We start from the raw sequence: 27,967 nt of genomic DNA on the forward strand, positions 1-27,967 counted from the left end.
TGGACACAATGTAGTTTCGGGCTTATCCTCTGAGCTGGGAGCCAGGATATTAAGGCTGTGATGCAGATGTTTCAGCCGCCATCCTGGATTTTGGTGAAAATTACACTGAGGCTACTGGGCCTCATGGCCCCCTGCTGGTGACACAATGCAGATGGCCTTTGCGGGCTCTACAGTGGACCTGAAGTTCCAGTAGGCGCAACATCAGGGGTATCTCTCCGACAAGGTCCAGATCTCGGAGGGAATTGCATAAGATCTGCAGTGGTGGTTAACAAACTGCGGCTGGGTCAGAGGCAGATCCCTCTCCCTTACCCAACCAGATCTGACAGTAGTGACAGATGCGTCAATCCTGGGATGGGACGGCCATCTGGGAGAGAAAACATTTTTTTACAGCAAGGGGGGGGAGAGCCTTGGTTAGATCTTTTCACCACCACAGAGAATGCACAATGTCGGCAGTTTTGCATGTTGGAGTTTCCAAGGCAGCAATCGTTCAGAAATGCTTTTCATCTCAAGTGGAACTCAGTCCTCCTGTATTCCTTTCCGCTTAAACTACTTATGCCCAGAGTTCTCAAGAAGATCAAGAACGACAGGATCGATGTAGTCCTTGTGGTTCCGGAGTAGGCGCAGAGAGTCCTGAGCTGTTGAGCATGTACATCGGTCCTCCGATCAGACTGCCCCTTCTGAAGGATCTTCTGTCAGCAGGGGAGGGTTCTGCACCCGAACCTGTCCACTCTATGCCTTCTTGCGTGGAGATTGAGCGACAGCAGTTGACAGCGTTTGACCTTCTGCCCAAAGTCTGTAACGTAATCTTGGCAGCCAGGCATCCCTCCACCAAAATGGTATATACCTGTTGGAAGACGTTTGTGGCATGGTGCACAGACAAGTCTGTTGACCCTCTTTATGCCCCTCTCTCTCAGATCTGGTTTATCCTTTCTGTGGCACAGCAGAGCTCTGCTACAGGCACTCTCAAAGATTAGTTGTCTGCTATTTCTGCATTTTTGAGGTTGCCTGATCAACCTTCTTTGTTTAAGTCTCCTACTGCATATAGGTTCCTCAAAAATATTACACGTTTTCTCCATCCCCGTGCATTATGCCCCAATGGGATTTGAATTTGGTTATGACATTTTTGATATCTACTCCTTTTGAGCCTCTCCACAATTGTTCTCTCAGACTTCTCACTTTGAAAACAGCCTTCCTTGTGTCCTTTACATCTGCCCGCAGGGTGAGTGAGCTGCAGGCATGTTCACTATATCTGCCCTACCTTCCCATCTATTCTGATACAGCGGTGCTTAGCACTAGGCCTCCCTTTTTGCCAAAAGTGGTCATGCCCTTTCACGTAGGCCAATCCATCACCTTGTCTACTTTTTATGCACCCCCACACCCATCTAAGGAAGAGGGGAGACTCCACCACCTGGACCCAAAAAAGACAGTTTGTTTTCTACCTTGATTGTACAAAAGAGTTCTGGGTGGTTGATCAACTCTTTATCAGTTATGTGGCTGGGAAGAAAGGCCAGGCAGTGCAGTAGCGGACGACCTCCAGGTGGGTTGTACTCTTCATTAAGATCTGCTACACAATGGCCTCAAGGCAACCATCTAAAGGTTTGTGTTCATTCTACCCAAGCTACAGCTGTGACCACTGCGTTAGCATGTGGAGTTCCAGTCCTTGACATCTGTCAGGCGGCCACGTGGACATCTGTGCACACATTTACCAAACAATACTGCTTGGACAATCAGGTCCGTAGGGACGGGTACTTTGCATTTTAGTCCTGCAGACCGTTCTAGTATGACCTTGGATCTCAGACCCACTTTCAGGAATAGTATTGCTTGGCTATCTATTCAAAGATAAGTAATCTGCAAATAGAAGTCTCTATCAGTTGAAGTAAGTTACTTACCTTCAGTAACACCTTATCTGGTAGAGACATATCCTAGTTGCAGATTCCTTACTGACTCAACCATCCGCTAACTGATTTCTAGGAAGAGGTACTGTCCTTTAAGGGCCTTTGTTAGACCTGGCATCCTTGGCGTAGTCTCCCTTGTCTTTTTTGGCTCTGCTTCCCATGTTTTGACTGTGTGCTGGACTTTGTTTTTGCTGGTTTTGGTACTCTGGGCACTTTACCCCTGCTGACCAGTGCTAAAGTGCAAGTGCTCCCTGTGTAAATTGTATGTGTGATTGGCTTTTCCATGAGTGGCATATTTGATTTACTAGTAAGTCCTTAGTAAAGTGCACTAGAGGTGCCCAGGGCCTGTAAATCAAATGCTACTAGTGGGCCTGCAGCATTAATTTTGCCACCCACATGAGTAACCCTGTAAACATGGCTCAGACCTGCCACTGTAGTGCATGTGTGTGCAGTTTTAAACTACCAGTTCGACCTGGCAAGTGTACCCACTTGCCAGGCCCAAACCTTCCCTTGTTATGCATGTAAGGCACCCCTAAGGTAGGCCCTAGGTAGCCCCAGGGTCAGGATGCAGTGTATGTTAATGGTGGGACATGTACTGATGTGTTTTACATGTCCTAACAGTGAAATACTGCCAAATTCGGTTTTCACTGTTGCAAGGTCTATCTTTCTCATAGGTGAACATGGGGCTACCTTTAAGTAACTTTTAAGTGCAGTTTCCCTTTGGGAGCAGATCGAGATACAGAGTTTGGGGTCCGTAAACTCACAATTTAAAAATACATCTTTTGGTAAAGTTTTTTTTTTTTTTAATTGTCTGTTTGAAAATACCACTTTTAGAAAATGGGCATTTTCTTGCTTAAACCATTCTGTGACTCTGCCTGCTGTGTATTCGCTGCCTGGGTCAGACTGACAGTTGGGCTGTTTGTGAATCTCCACTAGACAGTGACACAAAGGGAGCTGGGGTGTAGACTGCATATCCTGATGTGCCATCTGGGCTAGAGTGGAGGAAGGAGCTGACACACCTGAATGGGCAGTGCCTGCCCTCACACAATGCAGTCTCCAACCCCCTGGGGGGTGTCAGGGGCTAGGCCTGGACAAGGTAGGATCTTGTGAACAACAGAGACTTTCCTTTGAAGTTTGCCTACTTCAGAGGCAGAAAGGGGTATAAGTAGTGGACCCAAACACCCAGATTTTCTAATTACTTTTGGAACCAAGAGGAATCTCTGCCAGTGGGAAAAGCAGCAGGAGGAGGATTACTGCCCCTTTGCTTGGGCAAAGGGTTGGCCTGCAGTTGTTGCTTCTGCCTGAAAGAGGACAAAGACTGGACTTTGTGGTATATTCCTGCTTGTGAAGTGTCTCCAAGGTCTTGGACTGAGCTTGCCTCCTGTTTCGAAGTCTCTGGGCCATCAAAGACTTCCCCTGCCAGCACCTGGACTCCCTGGTGAGACCCCTGCCAAGTGGTGCCCTATCCAGTCCCTGGGCCCTTGAAAGGTGAAGCTGGTAGAACAAGGATTGAAATCCACGCAGTGGAAGCCGTGCAGGGAAAATTTTGACGCACCAACTGCAACGCGGCAGTAAAAATGGCCCACAACCTGCATCGCAGCTGGAGAAACCACACAACACCTGCCTTTGGCTGCTAAAATCGACACAAACCCAGACAGCACGGTTTTTTATCACCATGTGGCTGGATTTCCCACGTCCTGTCTGAAAATTGATGCATCGCTCTCTTGCGGGAGAGAAAAACGATGCATCTCCTACCCGACCGGAGAAGAAACGACTCATGGTCTCACTTGCGAATAAGGAATCGACTCATCCCTGACTTTTCCGAGCATGCTTGCCCGTGCGGCTTTACTTTTAACGCAAACTAGGTACTTTGTGTAACGATGTCTTCATTGTTTTCTATGCTTGACTTGTGTATGTTGGATTTTTGTCGTTTTGGTCTTAGTTGATTTTGATAAATATTGGCTATTTTTCTAAACTGGTGTGGTGTCCATTTTGTATTGTTTACTCTGTATTACTGTGTGTTTTTGTACAAATACTTTACAAATTTCCTTTGAGATAAGCCTGACTGCTTGTGCCAAGCTACCAAGGAGGTGAGCAGGGGTTGTCTTAGGAGTGTAACTCCCTTACCCTGACTAGAGTGAGGGTCCCTGCTTGAACAGAGTGCAAACTGACTGCCAACCAGAGACCCCATTTCTAACAGCCTTAGTTTTGATGCACCTGTAGTCAGTGTTCTTCATGGCTCTGCGCTTCTGGTGTGGAAAGTCGTGAAAAGAAACTGACATCAGTGCACTGGGGTGACGCCTATATAGGACCCACAACAGCTTATCTGGTGTGGATGATGCCGATGATAGACGCAGAGCAGATCGATGCCACCTAATGGCACTCTGGGGTACTACCCAAGAAAAATCTCTAAATCCAGTGATGTCTGGGGGAAATTCAAAAGGTAAGGTATCTGCAACTAGAATGTCTCTACCAGATAAGGCGTTACCAAAGATAAATAACTTGTTCGTTAAGTAATGTGATTTCACACATCAGTAGGTTATCATGAATCCGTTTTGTTCTAATGTAATTTTCAGTTGTGTGGACCTCTATTTTTTGTGCTGGGTAACTGAATTATGAATTTTGAATGATTGGCATAGCGTGGAATCATCCAAGGGGTCAAGGACCATGTTCCTTTGAGGACTAGAATTTCATGTTTAGTAAGGAAGTTGATTAAGTCCATGCTTATTTTTGGGGGAAAGTTTTACATGGCCATGCGCTAGTCAGTCCTGGGTTGTGTGTTTCTATGTTATGTTCCTTTTGTGGGTGATATAGTGGAAAGTTGGTTTCTTTTAATCTATTTGTTGTCCTTATTTCTTTTTGTATACTGACGTTCTTCACTAATTGTTTATTCTAGCTTACTTGGGTGGAGGCATTGGCAGAGTCTCATATGGATGGGATTATTTTTCAAAGTTTATTGCCATAGGTGTAGTCTGGTCTTTTGTTACTTAAATGCGATGATAGGGAGACTCTTCATTATGTTTGTGCTGGTTGTAATTTCCTTGATTGCTTTGGCAGTAGCTGCTCTTGGACTGCTGTGGTGGTGTTTTTGGCTGTTGTTTTCTTCTTCTACTTCAATAGTGGGTGTTCTTTGTGGAGTGCTAGATTTGTGGTGGTTGAGCTCTAAGGTGCATTTAAGTGACTTTGTGTTTTTGGCAGGTTTGTTCAGTGGCTGTATCTTGCTAATGGTTGATCCATTTACGGTTCTGTGGTCCGTCCCACATATGGTTGTGCTATGCTTTTACAATAGACTATAATTTCCTGTGGTTGCTGTGTTAAACGATGGGGACTATCTGACATTCAAAGATCTCGAGGCAGGATTTTGTAGATGTGAGTTTTATTTTCAGGCCAAGCACGTTTTTTAGATTACTGCATGTGTTTTCCTTTTGTTTTTTGGCCATGACCTTCCAGATGTGTTCATACCTTGCTTTCCTGGTTCCGTGTTTGTGGACCTGAGTAACACTTTTTTTTATTTCTGTATCATCAGGATTTCCTTTCTTCCTTTAGTGACAACTTTCGTTGATTTCCCATCTGAATCCATCCTTTACTGAGTGAAAGTGATAAAGTGTTTTGTTTTAGTGTCAGTACTGCTTTCAGGCAACAAGACGTGTTTGACCTGGTTAAGAGGCTGGGTTGATTTCCATTCCTATTTCTTCTTGGTCCTTTTTTACTTCCTTGTCTGCAGAACCTTGTGGTACCATCATGGTAGTGATGAGGGGCCTGTTTTTTGGCCATCTCTTTTGTTTTCATCTTGTTCAAGATGTCAGCGTGGTAGAGGCTCTGATCTTAATTTGATTTATCTTTCCTTTCTTACCATGCTAACTATCATGACTATTTTCAAAGTTCTGGTTCAAAGGGACTTTATAACTTGTGCAACACACTCACCTCCCAAAAATGCTGTTGCCCTTCTCATATCAAAGTAAGAAGTCCCCACATCGATTCAACAATGAATCTAAGGGTGTGGCCAAGGGGTCATCCGGCATCCAAGTAAACCTGCAGTCCCCAAACATTTCTGAACTCTAAACCTCAGTGGTGCGGGTTGCTCAATGCCACTATTTTTCTTACTTCGAAATCCCTGAATAGGTCAAACATTGATTAGATGGACTTCTTCAGATTTCTGTGACAAAGTTCTGGAATTTGTGGGGAGCGGCAAAGCTCCCATCACCCAGTCTTCCCACAATTCTCTCAATAAAAACAGTACCCCCATTACATAAATGACCGATACAGGACAAATATGTCACTATGTGAAGTCAGTGTAGTGTCAAAGTGGCCTTCACATGATCACAGTTTTGGCCCATTACTGTCTTATACAGTAGCCCCACCTACAGTTGCTGGTTACTGTTTTTATCGGGAGACATGTGGGGACATACAGTGATAGGACTTTTGCGATTTGCTTAAAGTTCTAGAATTTTATGTTACAGAAAATTGAACAATGTTTGTTTTTTTAGCCATTGTTTGATATTTGCAAGAATTCTGGGTAGTGGAACATATTGGGATATATGGAAACCACACCATTGTGCATTCCTCAGTGTGTCTAGTTCTCAGAAAGGTCTGTTGGTGGGTTCCCCTGGCTTCTGGCCAACCTTCCACAAAAATACTGCGGACATCTCCCATGGAATATCCCTCTTTGAAAATATCCCCTCACACCAATGAAAAATCCACCCATGTCTGATAAGCCTACAGTCAGAAGACCTAGGGCAACACTGCAAGCCTTGGGTGGGGTGGGAGAGTCTGTGAATACGTGAGGATCACTTAAGTAAACTATTATGTTTAGAGGGGAAAAAAGTGCTGAAAATCTTACAGATGACCTGTTAAGACTGTCCTCCAAGCCGGTCAGTCCTGGTGAGCGCTGTGTTGGACCCAGCAATAAAATCTATTTTTTCCATACAGACCGGGGGGGGGGGGGGGGGGGGGTGATAATCTGTGACCAAAAGACAGGTATCCTAAATCGGCATTTTGCTTGCAGGTGCTTTTCCAAGTATCCTTTTCCTAATTCAACCCATACATGTCAGGTAGACACACACTCAGTAGACCGAAAAGGAACAAAACTGAGGGCAAGCCTCAGTTCCTACTTTACGACATAGAAAGGAATTATCATGTTTTGGAATGCTAAAAATATGTTGAATGCCATGTTCAGTGTGTTCTGTTGCTCAGCCAGTCAGAGCAGGGGAGGTCTGGATTGCACCAATAGGTATCATAGGCCGTATAGTAGAAATTATACTTTTCATACAGTCCTGGCTACAATATCTGTCATCAAATGAACAGTGCACCATAAAGAGTGATTATTCCACAATGTTGTTATCTGCTACAATATTACATTATTGATTGTGCAATCTACGTTTCCTATGAAAACCCACAAATAGTTGTTGAGGAACTCTAGACACTCAGGCCAACGTGTATTTGATTAGCGTTCCGTGATTTATGTTTGTACATCTGAGAAATGCAACAAATATTGATTGAACTTGTTAAACTATGAATACTTGTCCACATTGTTCATTATACCTTGAAGCAGCAATACCATATTGTTGTTTGGTTTGCACTAATACATATCCCTGAGTTAGCAGGAAAAAAACATGTGTTTGTATTGATACACAAAGCGATCAAACAGGTGCATGTGCCTGAAAACCCAAGTGCAATAAAAAAAAAAAACATCTCCAGCACAGGTGCACAAACACCACTGAAAGGGTTAAAATTCTGCCCTAATTAGGATGACCTGGAGTACTGAACACTTTGTATAAATAGCCAAAATGTGCATCTAAAACTTTAAAAATATAGTAACTAAGTATTCATAACACCATTAAATAAGCAAATAGAAAAAGACAGAATATAATGGCATGTTCGAAAGAAAACGATCAACAGGGTGAAAGTAAAAGAAAGCAATTCAGGTAATCTAGAATCACAATAAGCAAAAGGCTTATTTGGTACGTAATGGACAAAAATGTATTTAGAAGCCGGTGAAATGAGGATATCTATTGGTACAGGCGAACTGAAGTGTGAGAGAGATTTCCAAATGGCAGCATCCAAATTCTTGGCTAGAAATTACAGCGTTACAGAACTGACTTCATCATTGTTATTTTTGTCAGTTATAATTGTTGCTTTAGTGTCAGGGTTTTGAAGATCATCAGGCTGTACAGTTCGAACTGAAATCAGAAGTGCAATTTGAAATATATGCAGACTTAAATCAGGAAAAGTTCTGAAAAAAAATGTGCTTTAGGCTGAGCCTGAAAAATTTGGCCAGTCATGTTAAAAAATAATAATAATAAATAAATAAAAAAAAGTATTTCTTTTCAGCAAGACAGTGTGTCTTATCCATGAAGTCTGGAGGGTAGGTCAAAAAAGGTGAGTCGAGGTGCCCTACAGAACTGCATAGGACACTAGCCTACAGCACGTTCAAGCTTTCAACTTTAATGTAGGCTAATTGTTTTCCACCATTTTATTGTTTCTTTTATAATGTACCTATATAGCTTCCACGTCATAATTGGATATGCAGTATAGGTACAATCGGTTTTCTTATGGCCTCCTTGCATGGTATGGATACAAGACTTGATTCAATAGTCAAAGATAAACCAACCCCATTAATTATACAGCAACCCATCTTTCAAAGGGGGATTCCACATCACACTTAACTATGTTTCCTACACTAATTAGGGCAGTCTCATGGGAAGACTTAAATTCCAGGGTCTCCTGTTAACTTCGTCAGTGCCAGTTTGACATTTAAATCATGGCACCAACCCAGCAAACGGTATCCATTCATCTTTCCCACTGGTCAGGTCTATGGGATATATATCACCTTTGTCAGCTTGAGGCTCGTCAGTCTGCCCAGCCTGTCCCAAACTCAGACTCCTTGCATCTCCAGGGATCTCTCTCCTCAGCCTTCTTGGACTTCCTTCTCCTGGCTATATATCGTTTTGCTACGAGAAGGGAAAGTTGAGCAAACCAAAGGGTGGTAATTATTTTTTCAGATCTGAGAAAGTGGCTCAGCAGGCACATATCAGTTTGGAGATAGTGTCCCTGACTTCTTCGGAAAAGGTTGCAGCACGAGCAGCTCCAGACCATATGGTAGAAACCAGCACCTTCTGCCCCACTTAGCGCATCCATTATCAATTTCTGAGTTCATTTTATTTCACTTCCTCATAGTCAAATATATCCATTTGAGGAAATTGAACTAAATAAATTTGAAGCATGCATTGAAGGAGACCTTATCCGACAACTTCACACAAATGTCTGTTTCACAGTTGAGTCGTTATCACTGTCAAGTCCAGTCTGCTGCATTGGAGCAGCTCTCATTACTGATTTGTCACTATCCCATGGCCCTTTCGTTCCAGAATCTGATACACCTCTGGCTCATCAGCTCTAGGTTTTGCACTGACACCCTTACCACATACCCAAACACCAAATACAGACTCTCTGAGAGTTTCATTTCCAACCACTGTTGTTGTATGGCAAGATAGTGTAACGCGAAGTCAGGTGCAATCCACTAGCGGCGGCTGAACTTTCCCTCTCACAATTCTCCTTCTTCCTGCATCCCACAATTAAGACACCAGAACAGTTAGTGAGCGTTTGCAAGGTGATACAGGAGGCGAGCCAGTGTAACCATTTCAGAAAGAGCAACTTTTTACGTAGTCGATAACAGGAGTGAGCACCAGAGCCTCACTGACCTCGGCAGAGCAACCAGTGTTTGGCCCAGGTTACCCATTAGAATTAAAAGCATAAATCTGTCCAGCGAGTACCCCACTGTTTTTAACTTTATTATGGAAACCAGTTGATAATAAATTGCTATTACCGATTTCCATATCTAATTTTTACTTCGCCCTATGTTTTATCCCAGTCTACATTTACCAACCCTCTGGATTAAGAAGAAAACCTAAAAAAGGCAGAAGAGCAAAATGCCACATTTGCTTTTTGAATTCAGGATAAAATATCTCCATAAGGAGCTCAGAAAGGATGCCCTTCGCGTATAACAAGCAACACCGGAAGAGGAGCGGGACCCAGTGCAGTGATGAAGCATGCCACTCCGGTGGATTAGGGTCCCTGTATCCAACAAGGGTTGGCCCTAAATCGGGAAGTCTCCTCACCATAGCCTATTCATCCTGTTAGTCGCAGGCAATTTGATGTAGTTCCGGAGCGTTATATCTCGGTTATACGTTTGAAGCTTTGAGAGGATGTATGATAGACTGGCCACCGTCCCTTGATACAGACAGCTCAGGTAACCGTCCATCAGGTCACCCCAGGTATGATGGATCATAATTCCCAGATATTTGAGCGTTTGCAGGGCCAGCACCAGGCGGTCATATCTCTGCATCTGTAGAGTCCCAAGATTCATCTTCAGGCCAAGTACATAACCAGCTGTGATCTTTAATTTGGGCAAATGATAAAGCACTTTCAGGGTTTAAGTCTCGGTAAGTTCTGCATGAAAAGCACTGTCTGTTAGGTGTTGAAATTGTACTTTTTTCCATTCAATACAGCAGATTAATTGTAATAGTTGGCAATGGCAATAACTATTAAAGGTACCACATAACGGATACATTTAAAACAAATGGTTTGCCACTATATTGCCCTCATTACCTCCAACAATACAGACCCCTTTCACAGGCTAAAATAGCATACTTTGGTACACGACTGTTAAATAAAAATCAAACAGGTGCACACCTTAAATATATTTTGTCTGTTAACACCATTAAATAAGAGTAGAAACTGTACACGGCTATGACCTTCACTAACAGGTTTCGCAAATGTAGAAATTGCAGTTCGCCCAATGTTCATTAAAAAAAATTGATGTTTGTTTATTAGAACAAAACGTAAAAATGAAGGAATTTATCAAGTGTCTATCACTTTATGTAATGGTCTGCCTGTGCCAAAAAACGTATGTAGCAAGCTTGATGAGAATATGCAGCTTTAGTGCGCAAAAAGATTTAGGAGCTCACTTGTCTGGTTCATCTAAACCGCACCTTGCCCAGACTCATTACTACCCATTGTTTGTCCAGCATCACCTTACAGTCAGATGTCTGCCAAATGAGGTCGTGTTCACATCAAATGTCATTTGCTGTGACTTTAGCATAACAATGTAGCTTGGCCAGTGACGAGTGAGGGAGGGGCTTTGCAAGCTCTACCTAAAACTTGTGAATATTCCAGAGACCCACTATGTTGCCTCGTTCTCCCTGCTGCAGAGTTGCTGGCCATTTCAAGTCATGCTTAGGTGATAGTATTATGTAGTCCTATCTCTGCCTGGAACAAAGAGCTCTTGCAGTTAGCTTCTAAGTCCTTTCAGGTAAGAGATAATTATAATAATGGTATTATTAGATAGCGCTTAATACCACGTTTTGCCATTTCTAAGAGCTGCAAATAACACTTGTCACTATAATCCTGTTGGAAAGTGGGTTATTGGCAGTGGTAAGTATGAACCTACCACTAGCGATAAGGCCACTAACCAAATACAGGTTCAGTAAAGTTGTATTTTTATGATTTAATAGACACCAAAATGACAGAAATCCAATGTAGGAAACCGGAGATATTAATGTTTAAAGAATAAACATTTTCTAGTGCTTAGAAACACAGAGTGCCAACTTAACCAAAATTCTCCAAACGTCTCCAAACTTCAAGAGGTGTTTCCTAAAGTCCTCCTTGCAGGTACAAAGGGTCCACAACACAAATCCAAGGGTCTGGAATCTCCTGGATGGTCCTTGGAACAGGAGATATTAATTTTTAAAGAATAATCACTTCTTAGTGCTTAGAAACACAAAGCGCCAACTTTACCAAAAAATCTCCAAACTTCAGGAGGTCTTTCCTGAAGTCCTCCTTGAAGGTACAGAGGGTCCAAAACACAGATTTAAGGGTCTGGACTCCCCTCGATGGTCCTTGGAACTTTAGACCACAATGCACCTGGGGAAATCCTTAAAAGTCCACTGGATGCACTCCAGGTTGGGGACTTTTGTTGGGGATGATGCAGGTAAAGCTTCGTTAACCTGTAGCTGCAGGGAGTCCACTCCTTAGTCCTTCTTGAAGCAAGGCACTGTCCCCAGGGCTGTAGTACCAGATTGTGCAGGAGTCACAGTTCACTCAGAAATGCAGGTCAAGGGTGCAGATATAGATTACAGCAGGGCAGTCCTTCATCCTTTGTAGTTTCAGGCAGCAGATCTGAGAGTCTATGCACCTCTCACATATTTATTTCCAGCTTCTGGGCATCAGGAAGGGTGGCACCCTGACCAATAGAATGCAGAGGGACACCCAGATACATGTCACTTCCTCCAAAGTGTGGCATATGCCTGTCCCAGAAAGCACCATTCTTCCAAAATCTATGATGGCTAAAATTTCAGCAGGGCAGTCAGAGCTGACTAAACCAACCACCATTGTGGCTCATTTACATAGGTCTCCTCCTCCTAACATCTGCAAATTCCTTCCTTAAGCCTGGTATCTGGCTGAGGGGTCCAGAAGGTGGGGGTTAAGTGATCTGGCATTCCCTCTTGTCCTGCTCACCTTTGAGGCTGTATGTTTTATTACTCCTCCTCCTTCTCTGGAATTTCTGTGTTGCTCCAGAGCTGCCTTTACCAGATAGGCTCTGCCCTAGATACCCAGAATCCTGTTAGCACTGACCAATCAGAGGGGACCTTCAGAAGGCTGCTTTTAGGCTCACAGAAAGATCAGCCTAATAACCCCTTTTCTGTACAAGGTGTGATAAATTCACCAATGTCAAATTGCTGGATTTATCAAAGCAAATCTTTTAAGTCCTTGTATGTTGTTTCTAAGCTTTTTCTTACTATATTTATGATAAAATATAATATTGCAATGATAGCCTATGGAGCCCAGTATCTACAAAGGAGGGAAAATTAAATGATCAGTTTTGCCTTCACCAGGGTTTATAAAACATATTTTATAAGGCCCCTGCTCATAGTTCCATGGTCCCCCCTCACCCCTGGGACACCTAGGGGAGACCCTGGGGTTACCTAATATAGATAAGGTAGATAATCGCATTTAAAGTGCCCATAGAACCAAAGTCGAATCGGGCATCATTTCCATTTAAATGCCGTCTGCAAAGTCAAGCTGCATTTAAAAATGATAGAAAACCTCCATTAACACCCACTTGCAAAGGGCAGCAATTCTGCTGTCCCTCTACTTCCATGCCCTATTATATACTAGGGTCTTATCATTAGTTTGCACCCCATAGCCATGATATTTACTAGGGACTTATAGGGGCTGTCATGCAAATGGTATGAATTTCACTTTTAAAGGCAGGCTGCAAGGAAGGCCTGCATTCAAAAGGACAGAGAGCACACAGCAGTGCAGAAATTCTGCTGGGCATCTAAACTCCATGCCCTATAATATACCAGGGGCTTATAGGCAGATTGTACCCACTTACCCTACTATATACTAGGGACTTCCAGCGTCTGTCAGGCCAATTGGAAGGGAACCCGAATACCTAGTGTACTCTACTACGTGTGTACTTTAAACATACCACTGGCCTGGGCCTGGTTAACAGAGCCCAAGGCACAGTCGGAGTCCGTTACCATCAGCACCACTCAGCAACAAAAAATGGGGGTGCACAGGGCAAAAAAATGACTTTGCAACAATCCCATTTTAATGGTCCTCACTTTTGTTGCTCTTCTGGGAGCTGCTTGGGACCTGCTAGTCACACCAGAGGACAGGCACGTGTCTACCTTTCTAAGCAATTTTGCTCGTAGAGGGTTTAAATAAGACATTCTGAACTCCAGTAAAAGTCCATATCCTCTCTTGAGTATGTTATTTGATGATAGTTATATGCTCTTATGAAATCTGACTTCACGCCATATCGCCGTACAAATACAGACTGTCAACCACTACTTACCATAGTTGACATTTTGAGATTTGCTGATATGCCCCTTTACTTTAGAAAGGATAACTTTGGGCATCTTAGACTTAAGGGAGATGGAACTTTCCCAGTGCCGGGGATCCTCCTTCCTTTCAAAAGTGAGAATTAGAGACCAACAAATTTGAAATGCATCTCCTTAGTGGCGTTGAAGATTGACAATAATATCAGAGCTCCTCCCAGTGATGCAAAAGTGTGTCGTTCCCTCCAACGTGGCACAAACTTGCGAGTTAGCTTGGCTGCTGGTGGAAAGACACAGAAGTTTTAGTTATATATTTTATGTGCTAATAAACCTGTGCATGGTGATATGTAACAATATCTAACACAACAAATGTGTATGTGTATTGGACCTTATTTAGAGTTTGGCATATGCAAGACATCCACCAGGAAGCAGTGAATCTTCATCCTATCTAGACTGTATAGCGCCTCTGTCCATTCTAAATAGGTCAGACAGGACGTCTATCACGTTTAATTAAGGTCCTTATTTTCTAAATGACAAGCCACACTCCCATGAACTGACAACATCTTTAAGAAGTCCATTCATAAGTCCATCTACGTACTCACGCTCTCCAGTTCTTTCATCCATTCATCTATGCACTCTCACTCATGAGCTCATCCGTCCAACTACGCATTCACACATTGATCCATTGATTCTTACTCATTATTTCACTCGCGTCTATCCACATAGAGCATCACCATTCAGTAAATAAGCCCTTTCACTCATAAAACCACCCATATTTGGTTTTTGGCAGTGTTTGTTCCACTTCTGTGAGCATACACATTATCTACCCATTATTGGCATGCTTACGTTTTTTAAACCGGTTAAAGTTGTACCTTTCGGAGGTTCAACAATATGTTCTGTGTAGCAAGTCTGCAAATGGTAAGCCTGTAGTTGACTTCAACATCAAAGACCTGCTGATGTAGAAATATAATTATAATTTGCGCAAGCACGTTTTGTGGATGCATTGGGCATCTGAATGTGTTGTAAAATTTGTTAGTCGGTCGCTGTGTTTTATTCAGACACCAAAATAAAACATTAGATATTTAGGCTCACAGTTCTCTATTTTTACTGATTTTTATACACACAAATACCGACAAAAAACATCTCTGTCGATATTTATTTTCAAAACTGGAAATATACAGAAATGTGACCCTTTTTAGTGTCTTGCCATGCTTTCCATCATGAGTGGCAGCTTAATAGTTATGTGCATTGACAGCATATGATGTTATTGACAGATAATTTTGTAATAACGCTAACAGCTTCAGATGTACACAGTATTGTACTACAATGTTAATGTTTTCAGGCAAGTGCCTTTGTTTTATCTCTTTAAGGACTTGGTGAACTAATACTGTACAGACATCTAAGTGTGTGTGTGTGTGCACATTTATTTATCTACTTCATTTTTTGTCTGTAAAATTAGAAAATACACATTGAAAAATACAGGCGAAAATGCAAGAAAAACCCATAAAACCGGAAGTCCTAATTTTATTTCATGGCTAAGCCCTCTATAATAAAATGGTAAATCAAGCTAAAAAGATACTGGATAAAGGCCGCATAGTCTGTTTGAGATCAGCAGCATGAAAGGGTACAAAACGAGTGATCGTCAAAGTTTGTCGTAGATGACCTTAGGATGCATGTTGCATTGCTTGGTTGTGCCTAAAACTTGCTCTGACTTTTGCATCTGTCTGCATAGGGTTATTGGTAGTCCGTATATAGTAAAGCATTGGATCTGTGGTGTAAAACTAAAAGAAATGTCACAGATCAAAGTACAGGTTATCAGGTTGGTAAGATCGTTTGTGACATTCTTCCTTTAAGAAAGGGGAAAAAGTAATCGTATGTGGGCAGCTATAAAGACAGCTTCTGTGAGGGACTTCAAAGTGCCAGTTATCTCAGTCTGAAATCGCTTCCATAGGCAGGAGAAGAATAAAAAAGTCTAATAAATCACTTGTCTTTGAGACTTGAGATAGGATTTAGAATAATGGCGTTTTGTCCCTATAAAATGACTTAAGCAAGTAATAAAATGCAGTATGTGCTTACACGCGCTCATTTATTGGCTTTTTTTTATTTTTATGAAAGTTAACCAGAAGAAAACTCCTCAGATTTTTTTCCTGTCTTTGGGAGTCTGGATTTTATGCAAGATACAATCCTTCTTGCTGCAGTGTAATACAAAGCAATACTGCAGTTTATATTTTTTTCCTAGACCCCATTTAACCAATAGTTGACTGAGTTGTGGGAGTCCCCACATCGGTTCATAAAATGTTGTAATGTGCAGTTTACCAAATCTGAGCTAGCTAGATTTTCCATTTCACCGTGAACCCATACTTTCTGGTGAAAATTAGTTTATCTAATATGTAAAAACAGAATTGCCTTTCAACGCTTATGTGGTTTCTATGAAAGAGGCTTATTCTTTTTTAGCAGTGATTGTCATGCAAATAAAACGTGATCACTATGTTATCAAATAGCACAGGGTTTATTCAGTGAATGGAGAAGTTTTATGACCCTGTTGAAGCTTTTTGACCCTTTCCCACCTCAGCGGCTTTCCTAACAGTAAAGGTTTGCAAAAACCACGACAAAACAAGCACTGATAGCACCAAAAGCCCACAATGTCAGAACTATAGGCTTTGCCAATGCCTGTTTTAAGTTGTTCACACCTGCAAAATGCCATGGGCTGATACCTACACTGATGGACAACCCTGCCAAGCCAATGCCTAAATTCATCTGAACTATAGTAACATAGCATGTGTCTTCCACTGGTGCAGCTGCTACCTGCATGCAGTTCAAGGCTCCCGAGCAGAACACAAGTGCACTTGTGCTGCCTGGAATATGTGTTACCCCGTCTGTCTGAGCTGTCAAGAGTGTGCAGCTGCATGGTTCTGGCAGACTTAACAATCTGTCCTGAGTCTGTGTTGCAGCTAAGTTAATACAAACAATATGAGTGTGTGAGACCTGCCATATGTGCCTTTTTGGGTACAGGTAGAAGCCATTGTGGAAGTAATCAGTCGTGTGGTAGTGTATTATAGGTTGGAAACTTGCAAAGTTTACCATGATGTATGTGTGGCATTGGGAAGGGGACCGACAGGGTTGATAACTGGGATAAAGTATAGTGAGTGATCTCTTAAGAGCAATACATTGCCTGCACATTATCTCTCAGTCAAGATTACCACCAACTACTACTGTAAATAGCTCATTATCTCATTAGCACAGTATTAGGGTAGGCTAAATCAATGTCTTATCTGACACTCAGGCTGGTATAATTTGGCCTAAAAAATGTTTGACCATTCTAAGTAGTAAACCATAGAATAAGCACATTGGGGAATTTGTTGAACTGGCTTTACTTTAGCTAAGGGAAGGTGGTTTCTAAGTTGCTTAGGTTACACCAAATGCTCTATAGATCTTGGATCCATAATTAAATAAAATGGTCAATGACTCAATCATCATAATTTATATAGCATGGCTTATCACTTAGGGGTCTCAAGGTTCTAGCTTGGGGACACGGGTCAGTCGAACTGAGCCAGGGATGGGGACTGCCTGAGGTGGAGCAGCATTGTGTTCCAGGTCTGCTCGGTGAGGTAGGAGAAGGATCCTCCTCCAGCCATGTTCTTCCGGATCCTGGTGATGGTGGCAAGGGCCAGTTAAGCAGAGCGGAGTTGCCTGGAGGGAGTGTAGAAGGAGAGGCAGTGGTTGAGATAGGCAGGTCTGATGTTGTGGAGGGCCTTGTATGCGTGGGTCAGGAATTTGAAAGTCATGTTTGTTGACGGGGAGCCAGTGTAGGTCTCTCAGGTGGGCAGAGATGTGGCGGGAGATGTCCAGGATTAGTCTGGCGTTCTGTATTCTCTGGAGTCTCGAGTGGAGTTTTTTGGTTCCGGCATAGAATGCATTGCCGTAGTTAAGTTTACGGCTGACGAGTGCCTGGGCGACTGTTCTTGCGTCAGTGGGGATCCACTCAAAGAGCTTCTAGAGCAGGCGAAGACTGTGGAAGCATGAGGTTGAAATGTCCTTCATTTGTAGGGCCATGGACAGCGTTGAGTCGAGAATGATGCCGAGGTTGCGTGCATGGTCACTCGGAGATCGGGCAGTTCCGAGGGCATTGGGCCACCAGGAGTTGTCCCAGGCGGTAGTGTAAGATAGCCCAGTGGTTTGAAGAACTGAACAGAAGTAGTCTCTTCTGCTTGAAGGTTTCAACTTACTGAGGTGGACAAAAGGTTTTCAGTTCAGTTTGAGTAACATTAGCAATTAATATTGAAGTATCAATAGACATATAAATTATAGATGGGTTGCTGAAAATATGTATTTTTTTCACAAAGTGGTTCTGCGACATATCTAAATGACAACAAGCGTGAAGTTTGAGTTGTATATGATGTCATTAGATCCCCAAGATGAAAAAATTCCTGTTATTCACAACTACCAGGTTTAATTGTATGTAGTGCATGGCCCCCTCCATTACTTCTTTTCTTACTGTCATCAGCTGTAGATGAGTCATGGGAGAGCCATACACAACATGGCCTCACCTGCGTCTCTCTCATGTCTCTCATTAAACCTGGTGTCCTACCACCCAACCCACGTCCTGTTTCCATGTCTTTCCACAACCCATATTTTAAAAACAATACCAGATATCCTGTGATCTTCCAACACTACAATCAGAGTGAACATCCCTACCCTTTGCATTTACCTTAACACCAATTTGGAAAAAAACACCTGGTGTCCTGCCAGTAGCTGCAGATTCATCACCTTGTGAATACCCCCAGTCTTCAGACTGAATCTATACTTGTTTTCTCAGCATTGATTCCCCGTGTCAGCAAGTCTGTGTTGTGCAGCTGTGCATCAGCTTCCTCCCGCCTCAGAAGTGACATTAGAGCCAGATGTAAGCACCACCCCTGCACGCTTGCATCACTTCCTTTCTTTCCGTTCCTTTGGTCACAGATCTGGCACTCACCCCCTCTTCTTTTTAATTTTTTTTTTATTTTTTTATTTTTACAAAAACAATTATTACTACAGTGTGCAAGGAAACATGTTCCCACCAAAAGCTACAGAGGTTAAGCTTAGTAGGGATTGTCACAAGCAGATGTCCAGCACTACCATTCACGAGACTCAATGGTAGGGCTGGACCTGCAGGTCACTTATTTTCATATTACCGTCCTGCAGTCTCACAGCGTTGAAGGTTCCAGGTGAACCACAAGCATTTTAACTTCTCCTTATTCCTCTTCAGCCTCACCAGTGTCTTTCAGGTGTTCAAGAAAGTAATGGCTAGGCACATTTAGGTTGGCTATGTCATTCTTCCCCTACCTCGACCACTGGCTTTTGAAGGCATACTCACCACAGTTAGTTGTGTACTGTCTTCAGACAATGGCAAACCTGTTAACATCTTTGGGGTTCTCGATCAATCGCCAAACCTGACTTTTCACAGAGGTTCGCTTTTATCGAAGTCATTGTGGATACGATGCAGTTTAGAGTCTTTGCTCAGGTTCAGTGAGTCTAGGACATTCAGGCTATGATCCTGATATTTAAGTCTCACCCATGGGTCTCAGTGCGAGTTACTTTGAGACCTCTTGGCCTCTTGTAGCGTGCTTGTGGACTATACCAGTTGGCACAAGCTGGCTCGGCACTGGAATCCATTCAGGATTCGGAGGAGACCGCAAAGACCTGCAGTTGGACTGGCGGTAGACTCCTCCCGTTTCCCCAACCAGTGCTGCCATTGGTGACTGATGCATCGCTACTAGGTTGGGGAGAGCACCAGGGAGAGATGAAGATCTTCTCTAATCTCCAGGGGCGACTCGAACCACATAAGTTTGTTGGAGTTGTAGGCCATCCACTAAGTGTTGAAGGTCCTTCTTTCAACCAGCAGGGGGAAGGCGGGTTCAGGTCCTCAGGGACCACACTTTCGGTGTGTGGTACTACAGCAATCAGAGTGGAGTGGAGTCGGGTCCTGGTCCTGTGCCAGGAGGCTCTGCACCTCTAGAACTGGCTTGAGCAATCAAGGCATTTCCATGGTCGTGCCATCTGGCAGGATATTTAAGCTCCAGAACAGATGAGCTCAGACACTGATGCCTTACAGATCACAAACGGCAGTTATACCCGGAGGTGGTGCTAGGTCTTCCAGCAGTGGTAGAACCCCTGCTTGATGTCTTCACCAGTACTGAGAGCATGCATGTCAACAGTTTTGCTTGCTGGAGTTCCCAAGAGTGCTCTCTTTCTCAGATGCATTCTACCTAGAATGGAGCTCTGGACTCTGATAGTCCTTTCCTCCTCTACCTCTCCTGCTTTGAGTTCTGAAGAAAATCAAGAACGATTTGGTTCAAGTCTTCCTAGTGGCTCTAGATTTGGCCAGGAGAGTGTGGTACCTATAGCTTCTGGGCATGAGTCAGCCTGCTGCTTCAAGAGAATATTCTGTCACAGCATCAGGTAAGGGTCCTGCACATGCCTGAGCAATGTACACCTCCGTGCATGAAGATTGGGCAGTGTCAGTTGACTGCTTTTGATCTTCCTCCCCAAGTTATGGATGTCATTCTTGCAGCCAATTACCTATCTACAAAATCTGTTTGTCAGATTCTGGGATACGTTTGCCTCCTCTTGTAATTCCCGCCAAACAAACTTGGTGCTAGCAAAGTTGTTGGATGTTTTACTTTTTGTGTTTTCTTTAGCACAACAAGGACTTACCGTGGGCAAAGTGAAAGGGTATTTGTTGAACCCCCTTTTGTCCTTTCGCATTTCCAGACCAACTGTTCTTATTTAAATTGCCTTTTGAGATTTGTTTTCTTAAAGGTTTAGGTCATATGTTCTCGCACACACCTTTTGTGATGCTGCAGTAGACCATTAAATAGTTATTACGTTTAAGTGTATCCTATTTGAGCCAGTACACAGCTGTGCTCTGCATCACCTGACTCTTCTAGCAGTCTTTGCCATTGCAATACTTTCAGCATGTCACATGAGTAAACTGCAGGCTGTCTTGTTTCAGCTTCCATAGACCACATTTTTTCCAGGACAAAATCATTTTGAGGACTACAGAGACATTTCTGCCGAAGGTTGTGACTCCCTTTCATGCCCGCATTCCAGCATACTTTGCTCTGCCTCAGCCCTCGAAAGAAGAGGTGAAATGCCATCATTTGGACTGCAGAGGAGTCTTGAAATTCTGCATTGATAATCCCAAGAACCATTGTGTGGATGATCAGCTTCTTTGTGGAATTCTCTGAGGCAAAGAAGGATAAGGTAGTGCAGAAAACCTAAAAAGTTCTAGACTAGGAATATGCACACTTTCACATCCGATTCATTGTCAAGCTCCAAGCACATTGTGATGACAGAGTCAAGAAAGAGATTGATGGCAGCACATAGGGGTGGTGCTTATGTCCAGTTACGATGTCACAGAGTGGAACAAATCTGATGGGGAGCCACATGATGCTACCTGCTGGCTTGCAGAAGCAATGCTGAGAAAACTTTGGATCCAATGTGCCGTCTAGGAGTAGTCACAAGGTGAGGAATCTGCAGTTAGAATATCCACCCAAAAAAGCACTACTAAAGGTAAGTAACCTGTTCACCGGGCCTGCTGGGACCCACCACACTGAATCTTCGCTGCCAAAGTTGTATTCTCTTCTGTCCACAAAACAGAGAGCAACACAGGTGCAGCAGTGGCAGGCTTTCTGAGAGCTGTCTCAGTGCAGCTGTGCGATTCCTCTGTCACTGCAGTTCTAAAGAGTCTTGTGTTGGGTACATTTGGAATTTGCCACAGAGGAAGCAAATGCACCCCCTTATGATACCACATTAGAGGGAACGAACGTATGTTGCCCACGGCTTTGACATTGTAGCATTGAATACGAAGTTTCAGAATCCAGTATTGGCGCTATGGACATCCATTAGAGCGGCATATAACACTAATTTCTGTTCTATTTACTGTCTTGAGTGAGTTGAGTGGAAGAAATAATCTTGATGAATTGCCAAAGTCCTTTCATAAGTCTATCACTGATTCCACATTAAGATATACATCGATTGATTGCAATCTGTCATTGTGTCATAGTTGGACTCTCGCTCCTAGCCGAGGCTGCTGGTTTAGGCGAGACAGTACTTTTGTTTGTAGGCGACTAAGTCAATCCTACAACAAGTCACAACTGTCAGCCCAACCCTCCAGGCTCACAAGCAGTAGCTCACCAAAAACCCAAACAGTAAAAGGTTATTTCTGGCAGCCCTTACACATGAACTCTAAAATGCAACATCTCAGGGGGGTCATGGTGGAATGGAGAATACCCTTTTCTCACGGTAGCAACAAGTCTCGGCCACACACAGGCAATGAAGGAGATGCAGGAAAGTTTTCAATAGATTTATTAAAATGACTGCAATCTACGGTAAAATGCATGAGCTGCAATGCTTAGGATAATGAACAATGAAAGAAGCATAACTGTGAAGATGAGAGTTGTGAATACAAAGACCCCCACCATCCTACAATAAACGTGAAATGTAAATACCATAACTTGGAGAATCTAATCTCTAACCTAATCTAATTAATGAGAGAGAGGTGTGATAAATATAATTTGCCAGTACCTTGACCATGAGAAGCACCCCTTTGTTACCTTGGAATGAGATCTCTAGGCCAGACTCTGTGGTGACACAAAGGCTGGGTCTTACAACAAGGCATTGATGCATCTGGTAGGAATCCCTCGGGTAACCCTGTTTGTGTGAGGTGTATTTATACGGACCAGCGTTTCATAACATAAACATTTTAAACCTTTAGTGATTTTACTGTTAAACAGATGCACCATTTCAAATTGTAATTGAAGAAAAAACAAATGCTCATTCTATTAAGTGCAGTGATTTTAGAAAGAGAGAAACTAGGGGCCTTCAACTAGGGGCCAAAATGGTCATTTTATTATAGGGGTCACTTGGTGAACGATGTCACCTTAGGTCTCAAAACCCAAGCAGACGTCACCAAACAAAAGCAACATTCCAGAACACGCTTATTGGAGTTGATTGTTGATGACGCATGAATGGATAACGCAAACTGTTTGTTTTCTCTTCAATGTATGGACTCTTTAATAAAGTGGGGGGTGGGTGGGGCTGTGTGGAGTATTAACTAATTTCGTTTGTTGGAATCAAGTGTTTTCATGTCAGGAGCATTGATGACATTTAGCAAGATTCTACAAAACAGATCAAATTTGTATATGACGTTAACATTTTGTTGTTTGTAGGAATTTGAGTTCACTTTTGAGTTTGGCTAATTTTTTTTTTTTTTTTTAACGATTGCCTCTTATTTGTGAATGGTTTTCTTATAATTAGATGATGTACCTTTTTGCTTGATTGTACCTAATGAACTGGACTTCAATAATAAATATAGCTATAACAGTGTTGCACAGTAATAATTTTAAAAGCATAATTATTACCCTTTAGATACTATCTCTTATGGTTTTTAGGCATGCCTGCTGCATCTTTGGTCACCCCTGCTGACGTCATCAAGACGAGGTTGCAGGTGGCAGCACGTGCTGGCCAGACCACTTACACTGGAGTTATAGACTGTTTCCGCAAGATACTTCGCGAAGAGGGTCAAAGAGCTTTATGGAAGGGAGCTGGAGGTAGGCAAATAAATAATTTGAATGCAAAATTCACTGTGTGATGTTGAAACCTTTTCTCGCTGATCTGTTATGAGCAATCGTTTTCTCTTTGCTTCCAGCCCGCGTCTTTCGTTCATCTCCACAGTTTGGCGTCACACTGCTGACTTACGAGCTGCTGCAGAGATGGTTCTATGTTGATTTTGGCGGAGTGTGAGTATTTGAGTAAATACATACACGTTCATTGGACAGAGCTGTTTCATATACTTATTGCTCAAGTATACATTGAGAGACAAGTTCTTTTGAACTCTTAGTAAAATCAATTCCATTGATTCCCTCAGGGACCATATTTCATAAAATTAGCACTGTTGTAAAAAAAAAAGAAAACGGAGACAATCCATTTTGCGTCAGTTTCACTCATTGCATATTACGGTATAATAACACAGATTTTATTTCGATTGCAATGCAAACTAAATATTTTGTCAGGCCAACCATGGAGAAGACAGATAGCGAACCATTGCAAAATATATAAACTTGTGTACAGATGTGATAGAAGCCAGGTCCGTAATTGCTTTCCTTATTAAAAAAAAAAAGAATAGGAACCAAACTAAGGGCCAGCTGTACATAGCTATTTTCTTGTCAAAGACGGCCCGATTTGCAGAATCGGTTCATTTGCGACAAAAAAAAGCATTTTGGTACGTACAACCCCTATTTTGCAATTCAGTAAAATGTTTCCCGAATCGCAAAATAGGTTTGCAAGTCGCTATTTGGAAGGGTGCATGCTGAGGTTTTCCTTTCCAAATAGCGAGTCACAGTGGTATGTAAGATTGTTTTGCGACTGTCAATGCAATTGCAAAACAATCGCACTTACCACCAACTTCAAGTTGATGGTTATCCATTCGCAAACGTGAAGGGGACCTCTTCCCCTTTTGAATGGAAGCAAAAATATTTTTTCAGAGTAGGTAGTGGCACTGCCTACTTGAAAAAATGAAAAAACTTTTAATTTTTTAAAATTTTTGTTTTTTATGAAGTGCATACTGTTTTCCTTTAAGGAAATGGGCTGCATTTAAAAAAAACAAAAAAAAAATCTTTGATTTAAAAAGCAGTCACAGACGGTGGGTGGTCTGCTGACTTCAACAGGCCACCATCCCTGTGAGTGCAGCCATACCCAATGGGGGTCGCAAATTGCAACCTACCTCATGAATATTAGGGCCAGATGTATGACCATTTCATTTTGCAAGTCTCTAATTATGATTCGTTGCAAATCGTCATTAGAGACTTGCAAAAGGAAATGTACAAATGTGTCACAAACACATTACAATTTATGAGGTTGGTCGCAATTTGCGACCCTGTTGGGAATGGCCGCACTCACAGGGATAGTGGCCTGCTGGGCTCAGCAGACCATCATGTCTATGACAGCTTTTTAGTAAAGACGTTTTGTTTTTGTTTTTAAATGCAACCCATTTTAATTAAAGGAAAACATGATGCATTAAAAAAACTAAAAAGTTTTCTTTAATTTTTTCAGAATAGGGTCCCTGGGACCATTGCCTGCTCTGAAAAAATATTTTTGCCTTTTGCATGCATTTACAAAGGGGAAGGGGTCCCGCTGGGACCCCTTCCCCTTTGTGTATGGGTTAGCACCAGTTTGAAATTGGTGTTAACTGCGATTGTTTTGGGACCGCATTCATGATCACAAAACAATCATACATACCACAGCGATTCGCAATTAGGAAGGGACGTCCTTGCGTCGACCCTTCCTAATTGCGAATCACAATCCCTATTTTGCAAGTGGGTAACTGCATACCGACTCGCAAAGTAGGGTTGGTATATCATACCTGGCCTTTTTGCGGTTGCAAACGGCGATTTGAGCCTTTTGCGACAACAAAAAGGTATTGTACAACAGGCCCTAAATGAGGTAGGTCATTTGCAACCCCATTGAGAATTGTTAAATGAGTCTCAATCACATTTGTACATTTAATTGCGATTTGCAACAGATCACAAATAGAGACTCGCAAAATAAAACGGTCGTACCTCTGGCCCTAAATTACACTTGGTCTGCTCCTTACCTAGTAAGGATTGAAACAAGCTGATTTTGCCTCTAGTGTAGTCTTTTTCACATTTTAAAGAAGAAACAACATATTTTTCTGATTTCCTACTATTTATACTGAACACAAATATTGTGAAATCATATGGCTCTATTTTTTTCTCAGATATTTGGAGCAAATTGTTTGCTTCATTTACCTCCGCTGAAAATAGAGGAAAATGTGTGTGCTCCAGGTTCTGCACTAGTGCACATCTTCAGATGATATGGCAGGTTGGGCTTAAGTTGGAACATCTTTAGAAGTATTCATAACAGTCTTGATCAATCATGATCTTGATTTGTTTTTCATCTTGTAGGAAACCGTCTGGATCCGAACCAGTTCCAAAATCCAGAATCACACTACCTGCACCAAATCCCGACCACGTTGGTGGCTACAAACTTGCTGTTGCTACGTTTGCAGGAATTGAGAGCAAATTTGGGCTTCATCTTCCACGATTCAAGCCATCGACTCCTACCTCAGTGGCAGCTGAAGTCGCAAGCTCATAAAGAGGATCTTCTAGCCCAGGATTTTTCTTCTAGGTGACTCGAGGCTGTTCAGAAGCATCTCTTCACCTGTTAATATTCCATGGCTTAATTTCCATTTGTCACTTTAGTCATCTGTTTTGTGTAAGATTTTAATATAGGAGCTTTTAATGAAAGAGCCTTTTTCTCTGTGCTTCCGTAGAGAGATCACTGTGAAAGCCTTGATGGACCACATAGCGAGCCAGGCTCTCGGTTGTATTCATTCCAATTATGTATGTGTTGATGACTTGCAAAGAAACCATAGTTTGTAATGTGAATATTTCATTTATTTTGTTAATAGGAGAAGAGATTTAAATAGGGTGCTGCATCAATTTAGAAGTGGAATCTTATTTGCAGCCACAAGAATGTTTTACCAAATTGAACTTTGTATTTAAAAGTGGTTGCCAAATTGATTGCACAAAATACTATGTTAACACATCACTGATCATGGCAGAAAAAGCAGAATTATTTAGAATATGTAATATAGAGATTAATCAGTGATACACTGAATGTTTAAGTATTACTTGTAATTGTGAGTTAATAAAATAGCCATGTTGGCCTCATCGTTTTAACAAATGTTTGCACGCACAGGTCTTGTTTCTGGATTGTAGGTCAACTATGTTTTTCTTGAAGAAACTTCTCTTCTGCAATAATAATTAGGCAACATATTGAACTGGTGGTAAAATCAAAAAACGTCGGTATGGTGTTTGAGCACTTAACATTTTGTTGCCAATATATTGGCATCCAAAGGCTCTGTACACATGTACAATGTACAGATATTTTGATTCATATTTGTATACTGTATTACACAAAATGCTGCTTAGTAAAATAAATTGTATAATAAATCCATGTACTGTATGGATGGCATTTGCCTTAATGTAATTTAGAAGATAATGTCCTTGGCTTTGGTTAATGAAATCATGTGGGTGGTTCTGCAGTCTATTATATTTACATTTAGCACATTCCTGTGCCTTGAAAGATGTTTAGGAGGGTATGTGTTTGTGAGCATAGAAATAAACATGTCAAACTACGGAATAAATAGTACTGCCTTGCATCATTTTCAGCGTTAATGATTGTGTGCCATGTCTTCTGCCCATATTTGAACATGTTCTCCCTGTGATCTTTATGAATGTGTTTAACCCTTCATAATACTTCACTTTTACTAATAAATATGTTAGAGATCTGCTTAATGATTTGGTAGCACTTCAATAATCCTGCATATATCTTCCAAGGTTTGGATAAGCTCAATAGGTGTTGGCCTTTTTAGGCCTAGCCCATAGACCGCTTTAGCTGTCTTGCAAACCTCATGTAATAAAAACAAAATCACAAATAAAAAAAAAAAACATAATATGTACACATAGGGAAAGCTTGGATTCAGCTCTCTTCAATCATTGGTCTGTCAGTTCTCATTAACATTTTGCTTCTGCCGAACCAGACATACAGCATTTGGCAGTAGATCGGTTAACTTAATAGTTGGCTGTCTTTCACTGTGATTGTTTCCTGTGGATACTTATAACCCCAGATTCTTACTTTGTGAATATTCCCTAGGTGTCAGACTGGATCCAGAAACTTTTCAGCAGTATGTCTGCACACGGGTAGGTGTCATTTTGTGGCTCCAGGCCAACGTTGTTCCGCTCAAGGCATGCAGGGTGCATATAAGGACCACCTGTGAGCAGTCATATTAGTTCCTTGGTTTATGCACCATCAGATTTGGATCCAGAGCTACCATCTTGTCTATTAGAAGACAAGTCTCTCTCTCAAAAATTAAAAATATGCCATTGTGCAAGGGCAAATGTCACCCCCAAAGACTCTAGGATTCAAGCCTTCTGGAGACTGTTGCAAACAGATGTCTGTGACATATCCCCATCAGGCATGTCTTTGGTGCTTGGGGTTACGTATATGGCCCCAAGACATGTACGCTTGAGGTCAAAAGTGTCATCCCGATACTGAAGTCGGCAGATCATCCTCACAGTTGAAGTAATCAGATAAGTCAAGAAAAAAAGCACAAGATGTCCAAGTGACTTGGCCCTTTCCAGCAACTCTTAAATTGCAGAGATAGTGTGA

General features: G+C 42.1%; 1 protein-coding gene across 1 annotated transcript in view; it reads left to right on the plus strand.

Moving 5' to 3' along the window:
* Window positions 1-26,960, plus strand: part of SLC25A13 (solute carrier family 25 member 13) — a 587,939-nt gene extending 560,979 nt beyond the window's left edge. Inside the window, exons 16-18 of the mRNA XM_069211738.1 lie at window positions 23,167-23,325; window positions 23,424-23,514; window positions 25,699-26,960. Of these exons, the coding sequence (XP_069067839.1) occupies window positions 23,167-23,325; window positions 23,424-23,514; window positions 25,699-25,888 (440 nt within the window). The 3' untranslated portion in view covers window positions 25,889-26,960. The remainder of the gene's footprint in view (window positions 1-23,166; window positions 23,326-23,423; window positions 23,515-25,698) is intronic.
* The last annotated feature ends 1,007 nt before the right edge of the window (window positions 26,961-27,967 follow it).

The sequence above is a fragment of the Pleurodeles waltl genome, chromosome 10 (assembly GCF_031143425.1).
Source record: "Pleurodeles waltl isolate 20211129_DDA chromosome 10, aPleWal1.hap1.20221129, whole genome shotgun sequence".
In the NCBI taxonomy this organism is placed as follows: Eukaryota; Metazoa; Chordata; class Amphibia; order Caudata; family Salamandridae; genus Pleurodeles; species Pleurodeles waltl.